The following is a 15758-nucleotide window of genomic DNA, read 5'->3' as shown; positions in this document are numbered from 1 at the left end:
CCAACCTCGTCTCCCAACTAAAATGCCTCCACCCACCTATGATTATGGATACTTGCTTTGCTTTGGATTATGGACACTTGCTTCACTTGGATTAATGGACACTTGCTTGTGTTATTGTGCACAAGAGACAAACCAATGCTTCTTTTTGGTTTGGGGTATATTCTGAAGGAGAAGGGAACTCAGACTGATGTTTATTCATGGCATATTCTGAAGTTCTCTGACATTACCTTACTCAGGGAGGGACCAGAGGAACAAAACATAGCATTAGAGAAGAAACCAAATGCAGACCCAAGTGGTTCTAGTAAGTCTCTTCTCTGTTCTCACTTCATAATGGTCCTATGTTACGCTGGGAAATCCATTTGGAGCTTCGTAAAGTTGATAATTGAGCATGAGACTAGCAAGGTGGGATCTTGACTTCGTGTCCAATTCAGTTGAATCAGTTGTGGTTTTATGCGAAACAGAATCTCAAATATTATCCGTTCTAGTGCTTTGTGTGCAGAGAGAGTTTGACAGCTTCCACATCCCTGACTTCTCTCTCCCAAACGGGTGAGCTCAGTGGGGATCAACGCTAGCGCTATTCCATACTGAACCCGAGACGGATCAACCGACAACCGCCTCTGCCACTGCAACTTTTATCAACCCACATTCGGTCACTGTAGATTTGTGGGTATAGCGTGACTGGAGCTAAGCCAGGCCAGACCACTGTGGATGCTTACAGCAAAGATTATCTTGCCGTCTCCTAGCTTCACATCGGTACTGAAATTACAGGCAATATGGAAATTTCGTTTCTGCTTGCCATATCAGATTCGGATGATGAGAGAGAGTTACTGTGAGAGGGAGAGAAGGGGTGTACCACTACCACCAACACCCGAGTGTGAGGATGGCCCCTCCGGTGATGGTCAGGTGTGGGAGAGAGGGAAGGTTGGAGTGTGGAGACCATAGACGACTGGCAGCAAAGATGGTCAGGTGCAGGTTCATCACAGGCGATGTTGGGCAATGATATTGAATAGTTGAGATGTTGCCCACTTAATCTAACGGTTCATTAAGTGCTGGTATTTAGGATTCCAATATACCATGCTAGTGTGTACATTGTTTCCCTTAGTTTATATTATCTACGGGGGGTAAGGCTGCATACATAATGCCCCTGACCATGCAATAGTGGGAGCCTTGTGCACTGGGTTCCGCTCCCCCCCCTCCCCCCCCTTCTTATAATCCTAATGTAGTTTCGGTTTTAATTTTCATATTCTATTGTTTTTACAATTTCTCCATAATCATTCCATCACACTGTCTAGTTTTGTAGAGGCTTCTGGATTCAATTTTATTTGACTGTTCTAATAGATCTGAAGTTTTAACTTGAATTCTATGTTCATTCAGCAGACCATTATTTTTAGAATTATTGAATTTCTTTCTTTAGGTGCATGTTCTATCCATATCAAGTTCTTCTTGTTTGTTTGTCTGGTTCTCTGTTTACAGTTGCTATTACTTCCTGTTTAATTCACCTTTCATTCGCTAACTTAATTCAGAGGGTTTTTTTTGGGTAATCTTTATTGTCACTATGCCTAGTGAAGCAGTTCACTTCACTATGACATTTTTACCCTCATAAATGTTTCTGCTGAGTTAGAGTGAAAAAGGTAATTCTTGTAAATTCACTTTTCAAGGAATCAATGCATCAAATCCCTCTCCCCTTCCTTTCCCGGTTCCAGCTACCTCTTTCCCTTCACCGCCCACCAGCTTACTATATTTTTACAGTGAGATATGACTAATGTGTTGGAGCTGGCTTCATCACTTCTTCCTGCTCAAGCTCTAATAAAAGAAAAGCATGGGGTTTATAACACTAGTTGGATTCGATTCACTACCTAGACTAGTGGTCTGCCTGCCCTACCTCTGACTCCTCGCTGTCTCCTTTAATGACAGGTGTTGAAAGGTGAACTACTGGTTTATTCTGTAAGTCCTTTCCTAGGATGCAAAGGTGGAGTAGTAAGAACCCACTTTCCTCCCCTCGCTTTACTCTTCTCTGCCTTCACATTAGCTTCAATTATTTACGACAAGGAAAACAATCTGCAGCTGAACGGAAAGAACAACAACTGTACAGCAAGAACATAACTCTCCTCTGTTTCTCCCAAAGTTTCTAGCAACAACAGTCTGTTTCTGGATGATTGGAAGGGCATCTACAACAGAAACAACAACAAATTCAGATTTATCCTAACTTAATGGGATCGACTACATTGATCCATACCAAAAATAAATAAATAAAAAATAAAATAATAATAATACTAAAAATAGAAAAGAAAAAAGAAAGGAGAAAAAGGAAAAAACAAGAGGTGAGTAGGAAGATGAGAGATGAGAGTAAGGAAAGAGGCACAACCCACCAAGTCATGAGAATCTTAGCTAAATGGGGTTGGCTTCATGGATCCTTGCCCTTCAATAGGCTCTACCCATGATTATACTTTTGGGACAAGATCGAGACTATGCATGTCATTACTCACCACTTCGCCTATGATCATTTTAGGCCTGCCCAAGCTCTATTAGCTCATTCAATTTGAATTAGGTCACTCCTTATTGGGATGTCCTTAGGTCTCCTTTGAACATGCCATACCACCTCAAACAACTTTCGCGGAGCTTGTCATTGATTGGGGCAACTCCCAAAACAGCCCCTAATATGCTCATTCCTTGCTTTATCCTTCCTTATTTTGCCACATATCCATCTTGACATCTACATCTCCGCTACATAGCTTTTTTATATGACACTTCTTAACTGTTCAACATTTTGCCCCATACATTTTAGCTGGACGCACAACTGTCCTATAGAATTTTTCTTTAAGCTTTAAAGGGATACACCCGTTTCATAACACTCTGGATGCACCTCTCCACTTCATCCATCTGATTTAATTCTCTGTGAAACATAATCCTCTATGTCACCTTTATTTATGGTTGACCCCAGATATCTAAAATAGTCACTTTGTGGAATCTCTTCTCAATTGTCACCAATTCATTATCCAACATAAAGTGGTTGAATTTACACATCATATATTGTCTTTGATCAACTAATCTTAAAACCTCTTGTTTCCAAGGTTGATCACTATAACTCCAACTTAGCATTTATCTCTGCTTTAGTCTGATCTACTAAAACAATGCCATTGGCAAAGAGCATACACCATGGGACCTCACACAAGGAAGGTGCGATCAAAGAGCTATCCCCTTCAATCAAGGAACGACTTCTAGTCCCACTTCCACCGAACTTTGATCTAGTTGAGTGAGAACCTCCCCAGCTGTCATCGTGTTATTTGGATTGGAAATCAAAATTGAAATCCTACCATGATTAGGATAGCTTCTTCTCATAGGTGACTCTGAGTTAACTGATTCTACTTGGTATTGAGTCAACTCCATCTTTCTCAGCGTATGTTGCACCTAGAATCGTGGCCTCCTTGTCTACTACACTTTGAGCCCCATCTTCCACCCTCTTGAAATGGCATGCTGACAATTGATGCCCAACACGTTTGCAAAAGCTGCATCGGGACATCCCATCTTTATACACAACTCTCTGTTTGAAATAGAACTCTGTCATGGAGCCGGGCTCCCTACTTTCCATTTGAATCTCCTCGACATGGATAGAAGACTCCACAACATCCACCTTGACCAAAACCCGGGCAAAGTGCCCAAAAAGGCCTTGCTTGTTTCATTTATCTACAGCCACCAGTCTACCCACCACCTTCGCCATAGACAACAAGGCATTTTCCTGCCAGTACACCAGTGGAAGATCTTGGAAATGATTTCGTCAACACAAGCTTGTCATGGATGTTAAATCCGGTTTCTAGCGTTGGATCGGATAAGCTGATCCCCAAACTTCACATGACTACGTCTCCAAATCTCTGCCATATCCCCCTTCGATGAAAATTGGGAAACCATATACCCTTTGCCCAATGGTGCATGCTCATTTGTTGTTTCAGATTCCAATTCTCCCTCGCTTCACTCCTTAGATTATCTAACGAGTTTAGCCGAAAGTTAATTGGCATATCAAAGCAAATCTGAAATTATTCCTTAGGATTTCGTAATCCTTTTGGGAATAATCACCCTTGATATACTCCCTGCTTGAATTGGGTTTGGTAGAGCATCAATCTCTAGCTAAGCACCCCCTCCAACAACATTAGCATACGACTTCTTTGGTTAAGCAGCCTTCGCATCAACACCTTGAGATTCGACCACTCCCCCATTCAAAGCCACCTCCGACACTGCTAGCCTAGGCCCTCGGTCCACTCTCGGTCACCTTCCTCAACCTCCTCCCCATCAAGAACCCTAATACGTTCACTTATCAACATCGTCCTATCTACAGAAGAAACCTAATACCCCAAATCAATTCTCTCTCAATCTTCATAGGTTATTCTCCCACACAAAAGGGCTACAAGTGTTTGTTTCCATGAATGTGATCTTCCGTGAGAGACGGAGCGTTATTATTCGCCTCTTCAGGGGGAGTCTTCTGGATGTGAAGAGGTTCCCTTGATTCCTTCAGAACCTATGGATACTGATGTAAAAGGGGTTGCAGAAGAACCTGTGGATACTGTTGTGATAGGGTTGCAGAAGAACCTGTGGATACTAGTGTGATAGGGGTTGCAGAAGTACCTATTCAGGGGGGGCACTTGCTTAGGGGAACCACATGTTCATCTCTCGCAAGAAAAGGAGAATTGATACCACCACTCACACTACCACTACTTCACAGATGCCCTCTAATCCTGAGTCTACTCTTCCAGGTGTCCATTTTCCTCTTGTTTTTGTTTAATCCCATTATGTCCTTATTGTTGGGAAACATGTCCACACTCCTTGCCATGTTTTGGTGTTAACAAACAAACATACATCTTTAACTTGATTGTTAAAGTGTGATTAGCTTGAAGAAACTCTTAGAAGATCAAAGGTCGAATCAAGACATGAAGCTAAGCTTAAAGACATGAAACAGCAAACAAGAAGGAAAGAAGATGAAGGGCTAAAGAATGGAAGATTCAAGTGAAGAAGAAGACCACTAGGATAGATTAGTTATTTTTAATGTAATTTGTAATTTCCACATACTTATATGCACTCACCTCATGCATGTGCATTGCATCATATTAGAATGACCATAGAGCATGCTTGAGTAGGTATGGAAAATTTCTAAGTGGTGTGGAACACACAGTAACCTAACTCAAGGGTATTTAGGGAATCTTAAAGTTAGTATCAGGAGATGAAACCTTCATAGAAGTTGTAGGAAATTGAGTTGTGAGTCCAACACAACTGATCTCAAATCAATCCAAGGTCGGACCAAAAAGTTATAGTCAAAACATTGGTGACTGGTCAGTATGACAGAGCATGTCATGTTTCCAGCCGGTCGACCGGAACCAACCGAGACTATAGGCGGTCGACCGACTGGAAGCTCCGGTCGACCGGACGACCGGACCTGTCCGAGACCATAGGCGGTCGACCGGCTGAAAGTCCCGGTCGACCGGTGCCTGTCTGGAAGTACTCCAACGGCTATTTTTTTGCCTACAACGGCTCTTAGCGGTCGACCGGCTACTAATGGCGGTCGACCGGTATACCCAGAATATGTCCGTTAGAGCTTGATTCCCTACCTAAAATGCTTCACTAAGTTCACCTATAAATACCCTAATCACTCTTAATTAATTATTCATTAAGAAAGAGCTTAAAGAGCATTATTGCAAGCATTAGAGAAGTTTCTTCTACTTGAGTTATTCTGTTACACAAATCCCAAAGAAGAGGCTTCAGTCTTAATTAAAGTTCTCTACTCTCTCCTGTGCAAGTCAAAGCCGTAAGAGAGGACTTTACATAAGGTGCATCACTCATCATTTATTATTCACTCTCATTTGCACCATACTTGAGGTATTCCTCTTATTCCACTATTCCTTATTTTCTGTTTTTTTTACAATTCTAGACTGTACTTAGGATTGTAAGGATACTCTTATCCTAAAAAGAGAAAGGTCTCTCTCTACCTCTAAAAGAGATTGTGTAGGCGTCTCTCTGCCTGAAAAGGAGATTTGTAAGGATACTCTTATCCGTGAAAAAGATTGTAACGGTTTTCTTCCCTACCTACTGTACTGAAAGGGAGAACTAGTGGAATACCTTACAAGAGGATTCTTGTAGGGAGTGGACTAGACTCGGATTGAGTCGAACCACTATAAATCTTGTGTTGTGTGATTGTGCCTATTTTATTCCGCATTGTTTTAAATTACAATCACACTTGTGTTCTATACATCGAAAAGAGTTAAAATTTCACTAGTATAACCTATTCACCCCCCCTCTAGGTTATTTCACTTATTGCTTGTAGAAAAGGAAGTAGGGTATGCACTCGGCATCCTTTTTCTAATGTTGTGGCATATAGTGCTATATCTCCTTCCGATCGTGCTTTTGTGTCATCGTTGTCTTCTGTTTCTATTCCTTAGTCCTGATAGGAGGCAATTACAGAATCTAGGTGGAAGGATGCAATGAATGAGGAGATGTGGGTGCTTTGTAAAAATGATACATGGAACTTGGTCAATCTTCCTCTTTAGAAGTGTCCAGTGGGCTGTAAGTGGGTGTTCGTAGTCAAAACTCAGATGTATGGGATTGATTACCAGGATATCTTTGCCCCTGTTGCAAAGATGAACATAGTATGAGAGACTATCTCTTGTGTAGTAAACCATGGCTAGCTATGACAATTAGACGTCAAGAATTTTTAATGGTGAGCTGGCTGAGGACGTATATATGGATGTCCCACCAGGTTATTCTAGCTTAGAAACTCAAGGGGAGGTTTGCAGACTAAAAGAGGCATTATATGGGTTGAAGTAGTCTCCAAGGGCCTGGTTTAGTTGGTTTCAAAAAGCTATGGTTGCAGCCGTCTTTGCTCAGAGTAATGCTGATCATACCCTGTTCATTAAAAGGGTGGTGATTGGGTTATTGTCGTGATTGTTTATGTGGATGACATCGTTATTATCGGGGATGATGCTATTGATATCTCTAAGCTGAAGGTCTATCTTGGTAAGGAGTTTGAGATTGAAGACATTGGAAGACTAAATTACTTCCTTGGGATTGAGGTGGCTCAGTCTACCAAGGGTGTTGTCCTGTTTCAGATGAAATACACCTCTGATCTTCCTTTAGAGACTGACATGTTAGTATGTAAGCCTTTAGATACACCTATTGAGGCAAATTCCTATCTCAAGAACAAGGAAGGTGAACCACTTGATAAGGTTCGATATTAGAGATTAGTTGGGAGACTAATCTATCTGTCTCACACTCGACCAGACATAGCTTATGCAGTGAGCTTTGTGAGTCAGTATATGCATGATCTTCATTCCTCTCATATGGAAGTTATGTTTCGTATTTTTTGGTATTTGAAGACTGCTACAGGGAATGGTATCTTATTCTCCCCTTCAGAACACATAAGGGTAGATGCATATACTGATGCTGATTGGGCATGTTCTTAAGATGGTCGTTGATCTACTTGAGGCAACTGTACATTTGTTGGTGTCAACTTGGTTACATGACGTAGTATGAAGCAGACAGTGAGTTCCGTGCAATGGCTCATGGTGTTTGTGAGTTGTTATGGCTTAGAGGTCTTTAGCTGTTCAGATGCCTATGATGTTATATTGTGACAATAAGCCAACCATCAGTATTGCCCATAATCCAGTTCAGCATAATTGTACTAAGTATGTCGAGATTGACATGCATTTCATCAAGGAGAAGTTGGAGCAAGGGCTTTTATGTCTCTTTTGTGCATACTGCATAGTGAAGATCAGTTAGCTGATATTGCTCACAAAAGGGTCTTAGTAGTAAAATTTTTCATTTTATTTTGTGCAGGTTGGGCATGTGTGATGCCCATGCACCAACTTGAGGGGGTGTGTTGGAATAATGGTTTATTGTAATAATAGGTTTTAGGGGTGTTATCCAAATGGACCCTTAAGCCCTTTAGGGTTTTATTTTTATTATAAATAGAGGGGCTCGTGTCAGTTTTAGACACAAGTCACATTCTCCTTAATTCTGCAATTTATCCCCTTCTTAGATCTTGACACTTCAATTCCCAAGAAATACTTTTAGTGTCTAAGGTCTTTGATATCAAACTTGGCTAAGTAGGTCTGCAGCCTTGCTATCTCAGTTTTGTCATCTCTAGTCACTACAATGTCATCAACATAGACAATTGGTGATGTAATAGTACCATTACCTTGTCAGGTAAATAAGGTCTGGTTTGCTTATCTTTGGGAATACCCGTTTTTCAAAATAGCTTGCCTAAACCTCTCAAACCAAGCTTTTCCAGCCCTATACAAGTTACCACCAACTTTGTTGGTGGATCTCTCTCTCTCTCTCTCTCTCTCTCTCTCTGTGTGTCATTCGGCTACTATTGAAGTTGGAATAGGACCCTTTTGAGTCGCCCACTTTTTTTTCTCCTACTCCGCAGGGAAAACTTTACATAATATGCCCAATCCAAGTAGTTGGTATTGTGCAACTTCATGATGGAAATCAGGGTAATTTGGGTTCTCAAAGACCATTTGAGTAGGATGAAGGATGGAGCCTTTTAGTTGCACTGTCCTCAGACATAATGTAGAAACACACAAGGGGATGACACCCAAGAAACAACTGGGAAGTATATACTACCTAAAAAATCCTTCCCTACACTCGGAAACAATTCTAGGCTTTATATCTGCGACTTTCCTCATCAACCGCATGCCTACCAAAATCCTTGGTTTAAAAAATCCTTTTAAACTCTTATCTCCTCAAGCTTCTGCTTTTTCTCTTCTCCCCAGGGTGTTGGTTGTGTTTGTTATGTGCATGCTGATTAATCCTCTTGCACTAAGCTTGATCCCAAGGCCCTCAAATGCCAGGTGTTACCACCCTTCTTCTCTTCAAAGATGTGACCTTCCTTGAGTCTGTGCTTTTCTTTGATTCCCATTAGCATCCTCTTCAGAGGCAGAATAATGGAATTGAAAAGGATGTTGATGTCATTCCATTTCTTCCTCCCTTGCCTATTTCCCCTTTTATGGTTGACATTGCGAAACACAAAGAGGTGGATGTTGTTGATACTTGAGATCATCCAGGTGATGGTTTTGGTAAGGAGAAGGAGTTTCTTCTGTATAAGAAAAAGGGAAAGAACACATGCCAAGAGTCCTCTTTGGATCCACATCCTGAGATCCACTTTCCTCAGTCAGGTAACATTCCTCCTCTCCCTTCTGAGTTAGACCTTCCTATTGCTATTAAGAAGGGAAAGAGAGTTTGCACTAATCCTATAACCCAGTTTGCTTCCTATGGTACTCTCTCATACAAGTGTTGCTTTAACATTTGCCCTCTCCTTTTCCATATCCAAGAATGTCACTGAATCCATGTCCCCAAAGCAAAAGCAAGCGATGTCTGAAGAAATGATGGCTCTTGAGAAGAATTGTACCTGGAAACTATTTGATCTCCTCAGGGGGAGAGTTCCAATTAGATGCAGATGGGTTTACACAATCAAGTACCAATCAAATGGTGTTATTGAGAGGTACAAGGCAAGGTTGGTGGCTAAAGGATATAGTCAAGTGTACGGAATTGACTATCAGGAGACATTTACTCTTGTGGTCAAGCATAATTCTATAAGAGTTCTCCTATCTTTGGTAGCAAATAGAGAGTGGCCTCTATATCAGTTTGATGTGAAGAATGCCTTCCTCCTCTAAGTGCTGGGAAAAGCTTGGTTTGAGCTCCAAGTGCCAATTTCTTCATCGGAGGTCTTCTTTTGGTGTCTCCATGGTCTTCATCCATTTTCATCTCATGATTTCTTCAAACCATTCACATAATAGTTTCTTCCTTGGAACCCCTTTGTAACCTAGGGTTCCAAAGAGATGAAAAAGAAACGGAGAGCTTGTAACACAACTCTCAAACCCTAACTGTAGGCTTTGATACCAAGTTAGAATATAAGGATGGAGAGAAAGTAAGAACAAGAGAGTGGAAGGTTGGGGAAGAAGAAGAAGAAGAAGATGATCCACCATTGCTTCCACCTATGCTTCTGTTTACTACTCCAATGCTTCCTTGCCTCTGCTTTCGCTCCTTCGACTGCTTTAACGGCTGCTTGTGGTTCATGAATATCAACCATTGCTTCCACGCATGCTTCAGTTTACTACTCGGATGCTTTCTTTGCCTCTCAATCCCTTTTTTCTTTATCTTTATCTGCATCTGGACTTTTATCTAGAACTCGAAGGCATGTTGCTGGGCATGGTGGTGCTGGTGAAGGACCTTGGTAAAATACCAAATATCTACATCTGGATTTTCCCCCTTGAAGAAAAAGAAGATGATCAACCTTTGATTCAACCCCATCTTTCTCTACAACGGGATTTTTTTTAGAAATAACGGAATCCATTTTTCAATCGGAGCTGAGGGTTCACGTGGCCATGCTGGAAGAGCTATGGGAGGGGAGATGGAAGAAAGAAGACAGAAGCATAGTTGGTATTTATTACCATTCCTATAAATTTGAAATTAAATTTTTACCCACCTTTTTAGCTTACTGTTCAATGCAAAAAACAAGGTCAATAAAAGAATAGTGAAGCATTTCACTTCACTCTTCATAGTGTCATATAGAAGGATCTTTATTTTTTTTCTGGTGATTGGAAACTTAAAATTTGAGTTCTTTTATCTCTGTTGTTGCCTTCCATTTCTGTTCTATAATGTCTGAGTTCCACCCTGCAGATAAAGCTGGATTTTGTATATAAAGTTATTTTTTTAAGTCATGGGGTGTCAACAAATTTTATCGGATGTCTCTGAAGAGACAGGATGTTAACAAATTGATTTCATAGTCAAACTTCCTTGGTACTTGGTAGAGTTGGTTTGTGTGCCTTGCCCTAGTAAAGTTGGCACACTGCATTTCTAGAATTGTACCTAATTGTGGTTTCTCTCTTCCAAACTATCTACTGTTTTCAAGTTTATTTAACCTGCCATTGACATTATTCATAATTCTTTTCTCCCATAACAGGACATTGATGGAGCTAGGGTTGAGAAAATCCTTGACATGGCCTCTATCACTCTCAACAAAAATTCTGTTCCCGGTAAAGTGTCTCCACCCCTCCCCCCAAAAAAAAACTCCTTTATATATTTCTTCTTTTTCTTGTATTTGATACTGACTTCCTAATTTGAGATTATAAAGGTGACAAGAGTGCACTAGTGCCAGGCGGCATTCGCATTGGCACACCAGCAATGACTACTAGAGGATTTGGGGAGGAGGAGTTCGTAGCAACTGCAGACTTCATTCACGAGGGTATTCAGATCACTCGGGAGGCAAAACAATCTGTTGCAGGGAAAAAGCTCCAAGATTTCTTTAAGTTTATCGAACCTCCAGAGTTCCCTTTGAAGAACCGTGTCATGGATCTTCGAAGCAGAGTTGAAGCTCTGACCAGCCAGTTCCCTATGCCTGGATTATAGATGGTTTTGTGGGAATGAAATGAGTTGCAATTTTCTCATAACTCGTGAGGAACTGATGGGGGCCAACCATTGAAGAAATGGATTCCCACATTCCTCGTTTTGAGCTGAGTTTGAGCCAGCAGCGTTAACATTACTCACCTTTATGCTTATTATTGTGAAGGATGATTTCTAGTTTTTAATAGCAATGTACCGTGTATTCAAAAAATAAAGGCAAAATAATCTGATAAGTTGATTTTATTATGATTTATTTTCCTATATCTTGTTATTCTTTATTGTCCTATCATTATAGTTTTATTTTTGTTTTCTTTAATCGAAGGTTATGACCATATGATGTATTTTTTGTAGGGCATCATTGAATGTGCTATTGGATTCGAAGTTTAATGTCCTGACCAATAGACCATGGAATCGTTTGTGTTTGTGTTTGTGTTTGTGTGTGTGTATGTTTTTTCAAACCCATATGTAACAGGTTGTATTGTTGAGATATTCATATACAATCCAATCGTTACACTTGCGTTGTGTTTGGTATTAGGCACACATTTTTTGGAGTAGATAATTGGCTTAGAATGCATCCTGAAGTAAGAAAATAGAGAACAATCAGGTTTTGTGATGCATTCTAACACAATCTCTATTTCAAGAATGCATACCAAACATAGCTCGACTATTCACTCTATTTTTTGAAAAGAAGAAAAAACATATCATTAAAGAGAGGAACTGAGTTACATTGCTATTTTGTGGAGTGGTAGTACCATCTCGTTTCTGGGCCTAAGACAAAAGGTTGTATCAGGTAAAAATTTGTAGACATCCAAAATAAGATGCTCCAAGGTCATGAGAAGGTATTATAATCACCAAAAAGTAGTCCTAGTTCTTATGAGTCACTTCATGTTTACCTAATCATCTATCTGTTGTCTCTTGCCTTCTGTAAGTCAATGAGGGTTCCTTCTGTGTATGCTTCAATGGTATTTCTTATCATCATGTAATTAGCATTAAATGAGACATAGTTTCATTTATATACAATACAATTAATCTATTTAGACACTATGTTAGTCTCATTAGTGACCCCCACACATATGAGGATTGGTGGGTTCACATTAGGGAACTTTGGTATAATTGAAAGAGTATGAACTGAGTTCACCTGTGGTTGTAAATGGTGACATGCTTGAGCAATCCATTACTTCACATGGTGAAGGATCTTATAGGGATATAGCTTTTCCTGATTAAAATTGACCTCTCATATAAACTAACATGTAATATAAAAAAAAATTTAAAGAAGAGTCTATAGTGTCAATAGGAATGGATTGGAAGAAATACACACTGATATGAGAGGGTTTCAGTTCATAGACCCAAAGGGGTTGTTTCCCAATTAGCCCTGAAGGGGTTGGTGCCAATTTGATTCCTGCCGGTTCAGACAGAGTCCAAAAGGTGGATCAACATCCATCCATTTTTCCATTGTGGGAATTCCAACGTGAGCTACTCTCTAGAAAAAGATCATAAATTTTGGATGAAGTTTGAAATTTCAAAGAAAACGCCACCAATATGAGCAAAGAGATAAGCAAATACACTTGTTTGACGATCCAATCTGGTTAGTAGATGATCCACAAATTAATAATTTCACAGCCATTTTAGTGGTCAGCACCCCATTTTTTTTAGAGGTTATACCACCAGAAGTCATTGTTAATGGAAGTTGGAATTTTTAAAATATGATTAACAATGGTGAGGAAGCATTGCAGAAATTAAACTAGAATTCCATTCAGTTCTGCACATGAAATCTTTTACCCAAGTCAAAGAGGGAGGTCTTGGTCCATTTTGTAACTACTAAATAAAAGAAAAATTGGGAATGGTGGGTATATTAGGATCATTCCAAAAGTTTTGTGTTTTTTTTTTAATAAAGTAGGAAAACTGACCTGAAAATATTTTTATGTAAGAATTTGTGCCCAGAGTGAATCCCTCTCTGTGATGAGACGCCATCCTAACTTCAATAGGAGAGCCTTATTCTAGGTTTTAGAGTTGCAGATATATAGGCCTCCTTAAGCTTGAGGTGCAAACTCTATATCAATCAATGAGGTGTGATTTCTTAGAGTGATCCTTATCTTTATTCCAGAAGTGTAGGTATATGGAATCTAGCTTTTTGCAAATGTTCTTAAGACAAAGTATGACAAGAGATATGAGGAGATTGAAGATAGGGCATATTGTATTAGGATAGTTCCCCCTGCATAAGATAAAAGGTTAGTTTTTCAAGTTGCTAGCTTATCCACTCTATGAATAATGTGAGAGAAATCTCTAGATTTGGTTCTATGGTGAAATAAGTCGGTGTCAAGGTAAAAGGTAAACAGAGTCATTCTTCATCACTTGTAGCTTGAACATGGATGGCTAAGTGGGAGATCTTGTTTATTAATTAATATGGGTCGGACTGGGTTCTGACCTAGTTCCTTCGTGGGTTGCCCACTTGAGGTAATCATAGACCCACCAGGATTGGGAACCCTAGCTAGCCAATTCTCTATAAATAAGAAGGTTTTGGCCACAAAGCCAATAAGGGTTTTGACCTAATCTCTTTCTCCCTATTCTCTTATGTCTCTCACAAATTGAGAGTTGTGTCTCCAATGATCTCAATTCCAATCTTTGGATTTGGAGGGTGGAATATTTCCTAGTGATTGCCTAGCGAGATCGTCGCAACCTTTCATTCGTCATTGTTCGTGTGGATCGACTCGTGGTCAACCCGATCCATTCCACTGTGAGAAAAGTTATACTGAGGTATTCCCCGATACCCATTTACTTTCCGTTTAACATTGGTATCAGAGCCAAGGTTTGGTTGATTACGTATTGTTGCCCATGTATGTGTCGAGCTTCGCACAATGATGTTGGCCGTGCCTCTGTTAGGATGGTTCAACCATACGTTTTCTTTTAAAACGACAAATACTGTGTAGGTTTTAAGTTTCTTTTGTGAAAAAGTTTTATATGCAAAAGTGCAATAATGGTTTTGTTTTTTGGAGTTTTTAATCTCTACAACCTATTTAAATGTCAGGATTCAATCGGTTAGTAACAGGGACTGGTTAAGGACTGATACTGTTACGATTCAATTAGAATTTTTTTTTTAATGATTTCAATTGGATTAGGGATTTTTAACCTTACCCCAAATTGCATCAATAATACTATGGTTATATTATTATGCATGTTTTATGTTACTTGCTAATTGGGATACACAAGTATTGAAAAAATTAAACCCCGATTGTGGTCAAGGGTTTATTTGTTAAACTTTACTCAAGGATTTAATTTTTATAATGTAATTTAGGGTTTGGGTTTGTGTAACCCTACCTAAAATTATATTTTGCCCTTAATGACTTAGGTCAAAGGGAGGGTAATTTCTTAGATGATTTACTTAAAATTGTTTGTTAATATAATGATGCATATTTATGTTGTTTGCTTTACATTATTGGTTCTATTGGCATGACTCGAACATGCGACCTTTGCGTTTTTAGGCTAAACATATTATTGCTTTGAAATGTGCTTTAGTATGTATTTGTATATGTATTGATAAATCATCATACCTTCCCATGACGGTTTTGACTTGAGACTCACTCCACTTGTTGGGATGCAAGGTCGATCTCCACACACGTACCCACGAACCCATGGATATTTATTTATTTTTTTCTGGGTTGGAGATCATAATTGGTATTTAATTTAAGTGGATATGTTCACATATGTACGTTAGAGGTAGTCTTCGTGCATGATGTAGTAGGATTTTTAAAGGATGTAATTATTTTTTGGGACAATGTAATTAATTTTTGTGAAGCCTTGTAAAGGGAAAGCACCTCACATTGCATAATTATGTCACTTACACTACCTCAATATGTCACTTTAAGTACCAATCGGGTTCTTATGTGGGGCCCATGCACATCCGTTTGTATGTCGTAATTTTGTGGATTTGAAATACTTAATTCTCCTTACATTTGTTCAAAATCAATTAAAATTATATGTCTTTGATCTACACATGTGAGATTTGATTATGAGCTTAGCGAAATTTTATCTCACCGTGTAATAAGGAACCATTAATTTTAATTAGGGTTTCTAGATCAAATTCTTAATGTGCACCTAATGTTTACCTTCCACATTCTTATGTGCAGTGATATGGGCACTAATTATGTTATTTTAGACGTCACCAAGGGTGACAAATTGACTGGACCCAACTATGACATGTGGCATCGAAAGATTCAATATTTGCTTAATGAGCAAAACTATCTTGAGTATTTGACTAATGTTATGGACAAACCCACTAAGGGTAGTACCGCTTAGCACCATCGTTATATGGAAGCCTATAATCAGTGGTGAAAGATCGTAGTACATACTTTATTATGTTAAGCGCTATGTATGAT

General features: G+C 39.4%; 1 protein-coding gene across 1 annotated transcript; it reads left to right on the top strand.

The window, feature by feature from the left end:
- The first annotated feature begins 10945 nt into the window (after positions 1–10945).
- Positions 10946–11631, top strand: LOC122071994 (serine hydroxymethyltransferase 3, chloroplastic-like). The gene is made up of 2 exons (XM_042636493.1): positions 10946–11018; positions 11117–11631. Exons 1-2 carry the CDS (start codon positions 10982–10984, stop codon positions 11389–11391), a joined length of 312 nt encoding a protein of 103 aa, XP_042492427.1. The 5' UTR covers positions 10946–10981; the 3' UTR covers positions 11392–11631.
- Positions 11632–15758: the final 4127 nt, after the last annotated feature.

Source organism: Macadamia integrifolia, chromosome 2 (genome assembly GCF_013358625.1).
Source record: "Macadamia integrifolia cultivar HAES 741 chromosome 2, SCU_Mint_v3, whole genome shotgun sequence".
NCBI lineage: Eukaryota > Viridiplantae > Streptophyta > Magnoliopsida > Proteales > Proteaceae > Macadamia > Macadamia integrifolia.
The sequence above is the reverse complement of the archived record's forward strand: the minus strand, read 5'-3'. Positions and strand labels throughout refer to the sequence as shown.

Excerpts from the sequence above, each read along its gene's own strand:
- LOC122071994 (XM_042636493.1), top strand. The coding sequence starts at position 10,982 with ATGGCCTCTATCACTCTCAACAAAAATTCTGTTCCCG. Across the intron at positions 11,019-11,116 it reads CAACAAAAATTCTGTTCCCG|GTGACAAGAGTGCACTAGTG; the intron begins GTAAAGTGTCTC and ends GAGATTATAAAG.